At 29.8% G+C, this 14,009-nt stretch overlaps 2 protein-coding genes across 2 annotated transcripts; both read left to right on the forward strand.

Moving 5' to 3' along the window:
* Positions 1-182: 182 nt before the first annotated feature.
* Positions 183-7,231, forward strand: LOC140663545 (protein I'm not dead yet-like). Its single transcript, XM_072887781.1, has 9 exons — positions 183-256; positions 809-941; positions 1,466-1,846; positions 2,134-2,192; positions 2,967-3,279; positions 3,620-3,762; positions 4,039-4,133; positions 4,320-4,603; positions 6,956-7,231. The coding sequence occupies exons 1-9, from the start codon at positions 183-185 to the stop codon at positions 7,229-7,231; spliced, it is 1,758 nt and encodes a 585-aa protein (XP_072743882.1).
* A 1,717-nt stretch (positions 7,232-8,948) lies between these two features.
* On the forward strand, positions 8,949-13,930 carry LOC140663546 (protein I'm not dead yet-like). Its single transcript, XM_072887782.1, has 9 exons — positions 8,949-8,996; positions 9,165-9,341; positions 9,507-9,887; positions 10,350-10,408; positions 10,924-11,236; positions 11,858-12,000; positions 12,091-12,185; positions 12,580-12,863; positions 13,646-13,930. Exons 1-9 carry the CDS (start codon positions 8,949-8,951, stop codon positions 13,928-13,930), a joined length of 1,785 nt encoding a protein of 594 aa, XP_072743883.1.
* Positions 13,931-14,009: the final 79 nt, after the last annotated feature.

The following is a 14,009-nucleotide window of genomic DNA, read 5'->3' on the forward strand; positions in this document are numbered from 1 at the left end:
AACTTTTTAACCCTCTTCTTAATTTTTTAAATACTAAAATATAATAATTTTAATAACCACGTGACAATGTGTACATGTACATTGGACGAAAGTGACATAAAAAACAGCAGGTCGATTTTCTTCTGACGTGCGAGATTATAACCTAAATTTAAAGTTAAATCTTTTTTGTAACAGAATAACTTATGGCTGGGAAGAATGTAAGAAATACGCCCGAAGTCGAAAATGAAACTAAAGTCGAGTCTGAGACGCAACAAAGGTTAAAACGTTTTCCGTATTATTTTTGCGCATGACATTTCTGATAAACTTGTTGCAAATTCCCATGAAAATAATTGTATCGGTTTAACCTGACTATTTTCTTTTTTTCTCTGAAATTTTCTTAACGCTTTAAATAATATTTTTACAAAACGATAATTGAATGTACAAAAAGAGAAGGAGAGAGACATTTTATACAAATACAAACTTTTTTTCCTTTGTTTTTAATACATATCTCAATTTATTTTCTAAAATAAAATATTAAATGACTTCCATGTATAAGTATATAATATTATTTAATATTTAATATTTCCGCTATCTTTATAAAAAAGAGAGAAGATCAATAATCGGATGAAAGAGAATAAAATTTAGATGAAAAAGGGCTTTTTAAAACCATAAGATAGAGTAACTTAGTTATGTTAGCAGAGTAATTTTGAGCACATTACGATAAAAAATAATTTATATATAAAAGTAATTTATAAAAATGTTCGAGAACTTATATAGTTATAAATCTACAGAAGAAGGTAACTTTGAGAAATAAAACTTTTCTGCACAGACTCGAAGCTCCTTTACTGCAATTAACCTTTACGAAACGAACTGGTCTCTTTCTTAAGTTATACTGGCAAGTCATTTTCGCTATCTCTTGGGCTCTGTTGTGGTTACCTTTCATCATAATATATAATTATCCGGTAAATCTGTTTACTTTTTATATTTTATAAATCAAGATTTTTTAAATCTGCATCTTGCGCATTTGTAAAGAAAATCGTTTTTGAATGTAATTTTGATTGGGTATTATTTTTTTTGAAAAAGTTTTACAATTAAATAGGTATTATTATTATTATTATTATTATTTAAAGTAATTAAATAATAATAATATTATATATAATATTGTAGTATTATATTATGTAGTATTATATATATACATATATAATTTTTTAAATCAATAATATCTATTATTATTATATATTATGTATCGCATTATTATTATTGAACTTTTGCAATAAAAAATAATCTTTAATAATTCAATTTGACATTAAAATAATAATTTTATTTTGTGTTATTCCAAAAAAAAAAAAATATTCTATTATTTTTTTATCAGAAAACCTATTTTTATCTTCTTATAATTAAATATTATTTCTACAATATTATTAATAATTAAAAAGTATTCTATTTTTATCTCTCTCATATTCCATACCATCTGTTTGGCAAACAGGAAGTCAGATGCGCGTATATCGTGTTACTAATGGCTGGTTATTGGGTGACAGAATGCCTACCGATAGCGATCACGTCGCTAATCCCGGTGGTGCTGTTTCCGGTATTCGGCATTCTCAGCACCCCGGAAACGTGCACCTGTTACATGAACGACACCATTATGGTTTTCATCGGCGGTCTGATCCTCGCCATCGCTACCGAGCACTGTAATCTGCATCTGCGAATCGCCCTGCTTGTGATGAGGACGCTCGGTTGCAGCCACGCGAAATTGCTCGGTGGCCTTTGCACCGTAACAACTTTCGTATCCATGTGGATCGCGAACGCGGCGGCCACCGCCATGATGGTGCCCATCGTCTTTGCCGTTCTCCGCGAATTGGAGAGGGTCGGTTGAATTGGGAAAACGTTACAGTAAATTACCGCGTTTCATTCCATTACACCGGTTATCGTCAGATGGAAGAAACGTTTTAAAGTTTCCAACTTTTTAGTTCTCGTTTTCGAGCTATGCCTTTAGTCCCATTATAATTCTACAAATCGCATATTTTTCTCAGTTGTTTGTATAACTATTTCGTATTTTATTTATAATATTAATTTTAAAGTTTTCTCGGCTTGTTATTTAATTATATTGTACTTTATTTGATTAATATCTAAAATTATATTGGGTATACACAGCAAGGACTCGGAAAAGTGTTTGATATAAAAGAGGATCCGCATGATCCGGAAGCTGAACCGTGAGTATTAAATATCACTAATTTTATATATTTTTATATATAAAATATTTTATATTAACAATATATACAGAGTATTTCACACAAAATGCTACAAGGTTTTTTTTTCAAAACTTGTTGTACAAAAAAATAGTTTTAGTAGATAAAATTTATAGGGTTTTGAGAGAGAAAAAAGTTGATAATTTTGAATTTTTACTCTCCTTTCTCAAGATCATAAAAATTAAAATAAAAGAGTCAACCCAGTTTTTTAAATAAATTTATTTCAATGTTTTATATAAATTGATTTCTTATATCCGTCGTAAAAAAGGTAGGATGATCAAAAATTAAATAATTTACGAGATAATTCATAGTTTATGTAAAATTATGTCAAATTGAAATATAAAATATCTCATAAACTATTCAGCCATCATACTCTTATAATTTTTTATACCAAATATTGCAAGGAATCGATTTATATAAAAAAAAAAAAAATTAAGAAAATTCTAAAAAATTAAAAAAATTAGGTTGCAAAAAACTTTAATTAAAAATAAAGAATATCAACTTTTTTCTTTCTCAAAACCTTATAAATGTCTGAAATATTTTTTTTTGTACGGCATTACAAATTTCGGAGAAAACACTTTGTAACTCTTGTGAAATATCCGTACATTTTACTACTTATACATATATATGTTTATATACTTATATATTTATAATAATTTAATTCGTAATATTAAATTAATATTAAATTAAATTTTTAGTAACTTTCTGATATTTTGGTAAAAGAATTTAATTTCTCAGTGATATAAAGCCAACGAAAGTGACAAAAGCTTACCTGTTTGCGGCCGCGTACGCTTCGTCCTTCGGAGGTACCGGAGCGCTCGTCGGTACCCCGACGAATCTCGCCTTTAAGGGTATCTATGAATTTAACTTTCCCGATGCCGATCCCATTACCTTTGGCACCTGGATGGCTGCCTCGTTCCCGCAAATGGCCACGAACTCATTTATACTGTGGCTGTATTTACGAATCGCTTTTCTGGGGTATCTGAGACCGCGCAGCAAGGATGCTGAAATGGCAAGGATCGGTACGGAAGGCGAGGCAATCGCGAATCAGGTAGGAAAAGTATTCTTTTCTTAATTTCCTTATTTGATTAATAGAATAAATAGCAAAATAATTACAAGTATTAACGCTTACCAAAGAACTTCTCTCTTTCAAGGGATTTATCTATGTATTTGAATAAGGAGATTAAATAATATAATTAGATAAATTAAATAAATTAATTGAAAGAAACTAAAAGGATATTTATAATAGCAAAGTTTGGTTGAATTTAAGATTAAAAATTGAATATTTTTACACAACGAGAGAGATAGAATATGTAATTAATTTCAGGTTCGCTTTTATTTAAAAGTGTATGTCATTTGTGAACCGATAAATAAATATATTGTTGTTATAGGTAATAAATCAGAATCTTAAGAATTTAGGACCCATGACGTTTCATGAGATCTCCGTCGCAACACTTTTTACGGGATGTATATTCTTGTGGGTGTTCAGAGCTCCTGGATTCGTCCGCGGATGGTCAGAAATTATAACGGATGTGTGAGTTTTAATTTTCTTACTACCTTAAAATAAAGATTTTCATTGAAAGCAAACGAAAATTATTTCATCTATGATTCATCATTGAAAACAAATTGAAAATTAAATAATGAAACATTTTTAAATTATTTTATATATTTGAATATAATAATTTATATACAAACATCTTATATAAAAATTATAATATAATATTATATAAATTATAATAGAATATACTTATATACATATATTATATATTATATAAAAATAATTATACAAAATTGCACGAGGATCTATCAGGAATTTGGGAGACTCGATGCCCGCAATCTTCGTGTGCGTGCTGATGTTCTTCATCCCAAAGGACCCTATCTTCGTGCATTTTTGGAGCAAGGATCGTAAGGGCCTCTATAAATCGTGATTACCGAAGCCAGTATGGACTCGCGAGTCGAGTAGCAAGTTACTTATTAAGACCCTTTCTCGCAAAAGGTAAGCAAAGAGTAGCTTGTTACTCGACTTGCCTTCCCGCTTAGCTTCGAGCGTGTCTCACGTCGATGATCGCGAAATTTCTTACGACTGCATAGCTTCCAGACGGCCGAGAACATCGTCCGAGGGTCTGATCACGTGGCAAGTCATCCACAAAAAAATGCCGTGGAGGCTGGTGCTTCTGTTGGGCAGCGGTTTTGCCGTCTCGAAGGGCAGCAGCGTCTCCGGACTCGCCATGAAGGTAGGACTGGCTCTGGTGCCCCTGAAGGAACTACCCCCTGTGCTGATGCTGGGTCTCGTCCTTTTATTTGTGGGTACCATGACAGAGTTTACTTCGAATGTCGGCACGGCCAACATACTTCTGCCCGTCGTCGCTCACATGGTGAGAAAATTCGTGCAAATACTAGAGTGGATCAAAAAGTGAAATTTTATTACGATTTTTATTTACAACTTACACACAAATACTTGTGTTAAAATAGTAGCTAATAATTACTTTGAAATATAGTCTTTGAAAAAATTTATTTCATCTTGGTATGAGTTTAAAGATTTCCTGTCGGCAAAAATCCGGCTCTCTTGATGTTTTAAATCACATTTAAACAGGATTCTGTATTGCTGCATTATCAAAGAAGCAATTTAAAAAAGAGCTTCTCTAGAGAGAAGCTTTTGTGAATTTTCCTCACGATATCAAACCTCACTTTGCATATCAAACTCAGAAATTGTTACAATCATTTGATTGGAAAATTATGAAGCATTATTTAGCCTGAATTTGACTTCTTCCGATTTTTATTTGTTTGCTGAAGAAACATCTTGGAAACAGACAATTTCCAGCAACGGTACAGAATAGTGTTTAAGAATGATTTAAACATCAAAAGCTGGATTTTTATGGGAAGGGAATCTTTGAATTTTTGCCAAGATGAGATAAATACATCAATCTTCTCGAAGATTGAAAAATAGTCGTCTCGATATTTTTTCTCGCCTACATCTCTTCACGAGGATAAAGAGGGGATATAGAATTCTCAAAAAATGAAAATCTATTTCTTGCTAAAGTATACCAAGTAAAATATGTGCCCTATGCACGGTTCAATTTTCGCGGAAATAATAATTTTCTAAAGAAATTTACGCATTAACATTCGCGCATGGCTCTCATTGCCAAGTTGATAGTTACGTGTTTGAAAAATAGTCATCAGCTTTTATTTTATTTTAGCATAATAAGTCCAATTTGTACATAAGTGGTAAATAAAAGTCGTAATTAGAATAATCCAATGCCGGAGACGATTTATGATCCTAGGATTTTGGGATTTTCTGGACTCAATCTCGAGATTCCGGGATTAGCCCCGGGATTATATTTATGTGAACAAAAATAATTATAGAGAATCATCATTTTATTAATGTAAATAGAAACAAAAAAGTAAAATTTATATTGTATTAATAATTAGATATCTAACATAAACTATCTAATAAGAATATTTTAAACAAAAATTAAAATTAAACAAAAGGTAACATTAACTTGTAAAAATAAGATCTTAAATCAAATAAAACATTTTTATTATTTTTTTTACATAGAAATGAATATTAAAAACGACGAATGGAAATAAAAATAAAAATTAAAAATAATTTGTGAATTTTAAAATATAAATCAAAATAAAAGAGAACTTCTACTTTACTGGAAATTGAGGTCTTTAATCAAACTAAAAAATAGTTTTCAATAAATGAGATATTTATATACTTAATATATACAGAACAATAAAGACTAAAAATTTAATCCTAGCAGTAAAAGTAACAAAAAAATTTAAATTAAAGCATATTATTTTATATTATATTACATTAAAATTATTAATTAAACAAATCTTGTAAAAATAAAGTTATGATTAAAAAATAAAGCTTTTAAGATAAAAAATATAGATTTACTGTTCCACGAAATTTAAAGTAAAAAACTCCTTCGATATATGAAATAAATAAAAGTGATCTTTATTTAGAGTTAGATTTTAACTACAGATCTCTCTAATAAATGCGCTGAAATATTAATAATAGATATTGATTATTATAAATAATAATTATTAAAGAAAAAAATTTGTATACAAAAATTTTATATAAGTACTAAAGATAATATGTATATAAAATTTTATATAAGTACTAAATAATCCCGACATTTCGAAATTTGTAGTCTTGTATCTCAACTATTTTGGAGACTGTAAATTCTACATAGAAAAAAGAATATTCTTATTTTGACAATATCTTTAATTTTAAAATGTAAATCTTGAAATGAGATTATATTGCGTTAAACAAAGAAAATTTGTTTGGATGAAGACATTTTATATAGTCCAACCAAGAAAAATATATTCTTGTTATTTAAGAATAATTTTCTTGAATGGAGAGGAAAAAATGTTGGATAGAAAATAACACATGTTCAAATCGAAGATTATAATTTTCTTAGAGTTAAAATAATTATTTTATTCTTGAAATGACAATTGTAATATTGAAATAAGATTATAAATATTGTTGAAATTTAAGATTTTTTAATTCTTCTAAGAAAATTATAAATTGTTGCGTATATATGAAACAATGAACGCGTTTATATGAGTATATAATAAGTTTTGATTTGACCCTTACTTTTTTTCCATGTAGGATTAGAAACCTTAGTCGTAATAAAACAGCCTTACTTTTTCATCCACCCTAATATTTGTTGACGCGAATAATTGATGGCAGAAGTAACCTTTTATATTTACGCTCAAAGTGCGTGGCAATGAGGATACATCCGTTGTACCTGATGATGCCGGTGACCCTGATGTGCTCGTACGCGTTCAGAATGCCGGTCGCTACACCACCGAATGCGATCATAACCGTCGCAGGCCACATACAAACTCGGATGCTAATAGTGGCCGGATGCTTCCCCGCAATGTACACTCTGATAGTGCAAGTTATCCTATTCCCCACTTGGGGAGCATTCGTCTACGGCATCGGGGAATTTCCAGATTGGGCGAAACATCATGATATTGCCCAAAAGCCATAAGCCGGCTTCGCCGCTTATCATTAGCTAAGATGATCCTGGCTTATTATACACGACGATAACGAAGTGTAAAGAGTATATTTATGTGTTGTTATTAAGTTATATTTATGTTATCAGAATAGGATTGATTATTCATATATAAAATAAAAGTCCCACCGTTAAATGGCCGTTCTGGCAACTAAATTATTAATTATTAATTATTAATTAATTATCCATAAATTTTAGCTCCATAATGGAGCTAATATCAAATATATCATATGTTATAAAGAGAATATATGTTAAAATAATACTATTGAGAAAGTGTTATGAGATACATAATATGTTAATAATAATATCGTTAAATAATTAGTAATGTTATAAAAAAGAATTACTTTTCAAAATTTTTGACATTATTTTGCCAATTGACTCCTTTCTTCAAAAAAAAAATTGATTTAAATATGTACAAACTTTCAAACACACTAAAAATTTTCTACGATTTTTAGTCTCACAAATTGAATTGGTCTTTAAAGAATAGAAACGTTGAGAAAGTTTAAAATTTTAGATTTGTACGCGAAAGTAAATTCCTCCTTTATTGTGAATAGAGATATTAAATGAGAATTTCGTAGTGACACAAATATCTCGAGTGTAAGATTTATCGACATCATTAAATTTCTTTGCAAGATCTTTATTTTCTCTCATTATACAATACATTATATGTTTTATTTTACAAAAAATTGTATTTTATTAATTTTTTAAAATTATTTCTAAAATTATCTTTCTCAACTACATTAATATTTTAATGCAAATTATTTTCATCTTTTGTTTTAAATTTCTGTAATTATATCTTTTACCATTTTTGCAAAATAATCGACAAGAGAATCTCTTTATTTCTATTAAAACTGAGAATTTTGTACTCTCAGTTATCTATGCTATGTAATCGGAAAATAATATTTTATAAGTAAATCATTGCAGAAATTATTAGTACCACAAAATCATATAATTTCAGGAACGAGCAAATTTAATCGTAAATAAACTCCTCGGCGCGCAATTAAATTCAGGCGTGTAATTAATCGCGGCTAGAGTGATCAGGAATGTAAAACACGAGAGACGCGACGTCGTTCTGATCCTTTAACATTCCTGGTCCATCGTCTCATCCATATACAGTGAATTCTTCGTCACACGAACAATTTCAGCGAGCGCCACCCTGTCTAGTACCAGGGTCGGTTTTACATATAAGCCAAGTGAGTTACAGCCCAAGAGATCATATTTTTCAACAAAATTTTAAAAATTATTCGAAAATTATTTTTTTAATATTATAAATTTGTTTTACTATGTATATTTAAAAATGCAACAAATACTCGACAATTTTAAAAGAAATACGGCCTGATAAAATAAATAAATAATGAATAATTAAATAATAAATTACAGATTATTATTGTTTTGTTAGATGCAAAAAATTTTCGAATTACAAATTGAAATTTATGCGACAAATAATATTATTATAGATAATTAAACATATATGAAGCGTTAATTATTAGCTGGCATATACATATATGTATGTACATTGATAATTTGTTTGATGTGATATTAATTGCCGATTAAAAACAAATTAACAAGTGAGAAATACTTCGAGATCGCGATATATTTGTGAATTATAATCAATATTCAGATTAATATTAATGTATTTTGACAGGATGCTAGATTTGTATAAGACATAAAACGCACCTAATTCTTAAATAATATGGCCGAGAAGAGAGACGATGAAGATGAAGAGCCAAGGGAAAGGTCAGTGCGACGGATTTAATATCGAATTCCTCAGAACATTTCATTAAACAACATTTACATCGAGAGGATTGTACAATAAAATGATTAAACTTCTTCGAGAAGTTTTGTTGAGAAGTCCGAAGGAATTCAAGCTTAGTGAAAACTAAACTTACGGTATAAATTTATGTAATAGAGAAACGTAATAAGCTTTGCGATTAGGGTCGAAAGAAGAGAGGAACTTGACTATGTGAGAAAACTAGCCAGCTGCTTGAGAGATACGGGACGATTCTTTAAGATCTACTGGAAGATCATCTTTGCACTTCTCTGGGCGCTCTTCCTATTACCTTTTCTCTTGATTTACGACTGCTCGGTATTATATTTTTTATTAATCTCTTTAATTTTTCATCAATTTCCAAAATTAATAAAGAAATAACCAAATTCTTCTTTCGTGCATTTAAATCTCAAACTTTACTCTTGAAGGACATAAAATAAAATAAAAAAAAAAAAAAAACATGACCGCACGTGACTTTCGCAGGAAGTCAGATGTGCGTATGTGGTGTTGCTGATGGGCGGCTACTGGGTGACTGATTGCTTCCCGATGGCGGTAACGTCACTGATCCCTGTAGTGATGTTCCCGGCTTTTGGTATACTAAGTACGGCGGATACGTGCGCCTGTTACATGAACGACACCATAATGGTATTCATCGGCGGTCTGATCCTCGCCATCGCTATCGAGCATAGCAATCTGCATCTCAGGATCGCCCTCGGGGTCATGAAGACGGTTGGCTGCAGCCACGCGAAACTGCTTGGCGGCCTCTGCGTGGTCACAACCTTCATATCCATGTGGGTGTCGAATACCGCGGCCACCGCTATGATGGTGCCTATCATATTCGCCGTTCTGCGCGAATTAGAACAGGTGTCGATACTTAATACATATAATAATACATATATATATGAAAATATAATTTATGAAAAATACAATAAAATAAATAATAAAAATTAATGATAATAAAGATAACATAATAACATAAATAATAAGTGATAAAAATAAAAAAAAATAATTAAAGATAAAAAAACATATTTTTTATTTTTTGTTGTATTTTATTTTATATTCTTATTAGTTATGTACTTGTATTATATATATACATAAAATATATAATTACAATATTTAATTTCTCTCTCTCTCTCTCTCTCTTCTTCTCTCAATTAATCTTGTTGACTTTATTATATTTATTTGAACATATAATAAATATATTGTTAGAATTTAGAAAATTTCTATTTCACAATAGTTTACGGTCAAATATTATACGCAAATTACGTAATGTGTATGAAACTTTTATTCTCTATTTTTATCACATTTAATTGTTTTTCTCTATAGGCTGGAGTGGGTACAGTATTCAGGACAAAGATAATAGATCCAGAAAAGCCTGATGTAACGTAAGTAAAACGATAATAATTATAATCGATATAAATAATGACATAAAATATAAAATAAAATAATTATTAAAATTATTACCAATTTATTATTAATTTATTTTTGTTAAAACTAAGTATCAATGATTAAAATTAGTAAAACTGATAAAATGAAATATAAATTATTAAAATTAATAAAAAATTGATATAAATAATAATATAAATTACGAAATATATAAATTATTAAAACTCTATATACATAAGTTATATTAAAATTGAATATAAATTATGAAATAATAACATACTAATAACAAATAATAATAAATTATTTAAAATTGAATTAAATTGAGTTATATAGTAGAAAATTAAAATTTTATTATATATATATATATATAGAGAGAGATATATTAACTGTCTTAAATTTAAATGAATCGCGCGAACTTCAATTTTATAGATAGAATTTTTAACAAGAAAGTAGCAAATGTTTAAAGTTATACTTTCATATATTTTTATACGACATAATGATCCTTTTTGCGTAGCGAGTTAATACCGACGAGAATAACGAGGGCGTACTTGTTAGCTGCGGCTTATTGCTCGACGTTTGGCGGAACCGGAACAATTGTAGGGACTGGAACAAATCTGACCTTTAAGGGAATCTACGAGACCACATTTCCCGACGCCGAACCAATCAGCTTCACTGAATGGATGGTCGCATCTTTTCCCCAGATGGTTGTCAATTCCTTCCTCACGTGGATATACTTGCGAGTCGCTTTTATGGGATTCCTGAGACCGCGTAGTAAAGATGCAGTGATGGCCACAATCGGAGCTGAAGGCGAAGCCGTTACGAATCAAGTAAAATTATGTATAAACATAAATAAATATTTAAAAATTATTTTGATTCTACGTTAGAAAGAATTTTCATGGAGACCATTTCTTTAATTACAAATTTTTCCTCGGGAAAGAATTCATATAATTTATATATAATTAATATATAAAAAGCAATTTATCTTACTTATTAAAATTCTTTTTCTAAAAAAAAAATCAAAACAATTATTCTTTTAATTATTTTTCAATTATTCTTATTTTTTTCTTGTACATAACGGACAGATTATACAAGAAAAAGAAAATATACGGGCATATTTTATATTTAATTATTTTTATATTATTATACAAATATATAGGCATACATACACAATCATATACACCAAATTTTTTCGAGAATGGGCACTTATTAAGTTTTAGTCAACGATTTATTTTATTGACAATTCTCTCTCATATAGAATAATTTTAAATATATACAATAGAAGGATATATAATATTGATTCGATTGTGATTTTGTGCGATAGCTTTTATTAAAAAAAATTTTTTTTGCATATTTTTAGTGGAATAGTTAACTCGACAAAATATCAAAATTGTGAAATGTAATTTCAAATTTTCATACTGAAAGTTGATTTTGACAAAATATATTCCCAGGTTATACAGGAGAGATATAAAAATTTAGGACACGTAACGTTTCACGAGTACGGAGTGGCTACGTTGTTCTTTATGTGCGTGTTTCTTTGGATATTTCGCAGACCTGGTTTTGTCGTTGGATGGTCCGAACTGATGACTGATGTGTTAGTATTCTGGTTATTTCGTGAGACAATAGTTACATATATGTATACATACACAATATATGAAATATATAATGAATGCGTAATGCGTAGAGATCTCAGAGACTCAGTGCCGGTGATATTCGCCTCTATCTTGATGTTTTTCATCCCAAAAGACCCCAGCTTCATCTACAGTTACAGTCAAGATCGTAAGAAGTTGCGGAAATCTATTAGCATTCAATATATTCTTAGATATAATAATAATTCTAAAGACCATAATCATATGCTTTCTCTTTCAAATATTTTAAGCTATAAGCTTTAATATAAGAGATTCAGAAAGAAAAAGAAAAAATATATTTGTTAATTTTGGCAGCTTTCCAGCAAAAGAAGGTAGACACATTATCACAATTGGCTGTCGAATATAATTTTTAAAATCGCGAAAATTATTTTTATTTAATAGTCAATTACGTGATATTGTGTGTACATGTGTTTTTTGCTTAAAAAGTTCTCTTTATTTAAAAAAAAAAACTATGAAATTTTTATAAAATTTCTTAGGGCAATGAGACTTTGCTTGCATTTTTTGTGATTATATGCATGTCGCAGCCGCTAAAAGACCAAAAAGATCGTCCGAAGGTTTGATAACGTGGAAAGTAATCCAGAGTAAGATGCCATGGAGCCTGATGTTCCTCTTGGGTGGTGGTTTCGCGATTTCGCGCGGAAGTGTCGCATCCTGCATGGCAAAACGTGTCGGTGAAGCCTTGCTACCGCTTCGTTACTTGCCGCCTATCGTAATACTTGCCCTGGTGTGCTTCTTCGAAGGTACCTTAACAGAATTCACCTCGAACGTGGGTATCGCGAATATTACTCTACCAGTGATAGCTCAAATGGTAAGATTAAGAAACTCTTCTTTCATATTTATATGTTTGTATAGAATATATAAAAAAACTTATATTTTATTTTATTCTTTTGAGAAAATATAATTAATCCTAATTAAATTTTTTGCTTCGGATTGTTTACATTAATATTAAACAATTATTATTTTTGTTTTTTATATAATAGGTGATTTTTTTATAAATATGGAATTTTTTTTTAATATCCAAAGTTTAAAAATTTTCTGATTTTTTATCTTCCTTCTTCTTTAAATATTCTTATACATACATATATATATATTACATTTAAAATTTAATTAATATTTTTGTCTTTCATTCATAGCACACTCCATTTAATTTCTCACTATTATTTTCATAAATAAAGTATATTTACATTTATATTTATATTTCTTTCCGCGTACGTTATTGCTATTTTTTAATCCATATAAAAAATATATCTTGAAAAAATTCAATAAAAGGCATCTCGAGCCATAAAACGAAATAACTCAATCAAATAGGTCTGTTTGAATAGATTTTGCCAAATGTTTGCTAATTATTAGCAGAAAGGCTACAAATTTAGTATAGAGTCGGTTAATTTTGATTATGAAAGATAAGATTGTCAACAGAACTGTAGTAGCAGACTGCTGTCAGATTCTGTCAGCAGGCTCTGCCGACAGATGACAAGATTACTGCAAATACAGTTGATGCCAATTTGTCAGCAGTTTCTGAATTTGCTGTGAGTCTGTTGACATATTATGTTCGCGCATTTGCTTATTGAATATTTCTTTCTTGTCCGTTAGTGCGTAGCGATGGAGATCCATCCCATGTATTTGATGATACCAGCCACATTGATGTGCTCGTTCTCATTCCGTCTGCCGGTCGGAACACCACCGAACGCGATAATAACCATCGCTGGACATATCCCGACTAATTGGTTAATCGCCGGAGGTTGCGCGCCTGCGATCTATAGTTTAATAGTAGAAGTTATCCTCTTTCCGACATGGGGTGTTTTCGTTTACGGAATTAAGGATTTTCCTGATTGGGCCAGACATGCTGAAACGGGAAACGATACGAATACATGTTAATCAATGAGAAATATGCACAATCTGTAAATGTTACAGAATGTGCTTCAATATTTACCATTCGATTTGTTTCCGCAAAATT

Source organism: Anoplolepis gracilipes, chromosome 3 (assembly GCF_047496725.1).
Source record: "Anoplolepis gracilipes chromosome 3, ASM4749672v1, whole genome shotgun sequence".
Classification (NCBI taxonomy): domain Eukaryota; kingdom Metazoa; phylum Arthropoda; class Insecta; order Hymenoptera; family Formicidae; genus Anoplolepis; species Anoplolepis gracilipes.

Excerpts from the sequence above, each read along its gene's own strand:
- LOC140663545 (XM_072887781.1), top strand. The coding sequence starts at position 183 with ATGGCTGGGAAGAATGTAAGAAATACGCCCGAAGTCGAAAATGAAACT. Across the intron at positions 3,280-3,619 it reads GCGAGGCAATCGCGAATCAG|GTAATAAATCAGAATCTTAA; the intron begins GTAGGAAAAGTA and ends TTGTTGTTATAG. Across the intron at positions 4,134-4,319 it reads GCATTTTTGGAGCAAGGATC|CTTCCAGACGGCCGAGAACA; the intron begins GTAAGGGCCTCT and ends ACGACTGCATAG.
- LOC140663546 (XM_072887782.1), top strand. The coding sequence starts at position 8,949 with ATGGCCGAGAAGAGAGACGATGAAGATGAAGAGCCAAGGGAAAGGTCA. Across the intron at positions 12,001-12,090 it reads TCCGAACTGATGACTGATGT|AGATCTCAGAGACTCAGTGC; the intron begins GTTAGTATTCTG and ends CGTAATGCGTAG. Across the intron at positions 12,186-12,579 it reads CTACAGTTACAGTCAAGATC|CCGCTAAAAGACCAAAAAGA; the intron begins GTAAGAAGTTGC and ends TGCATGTCGCAG.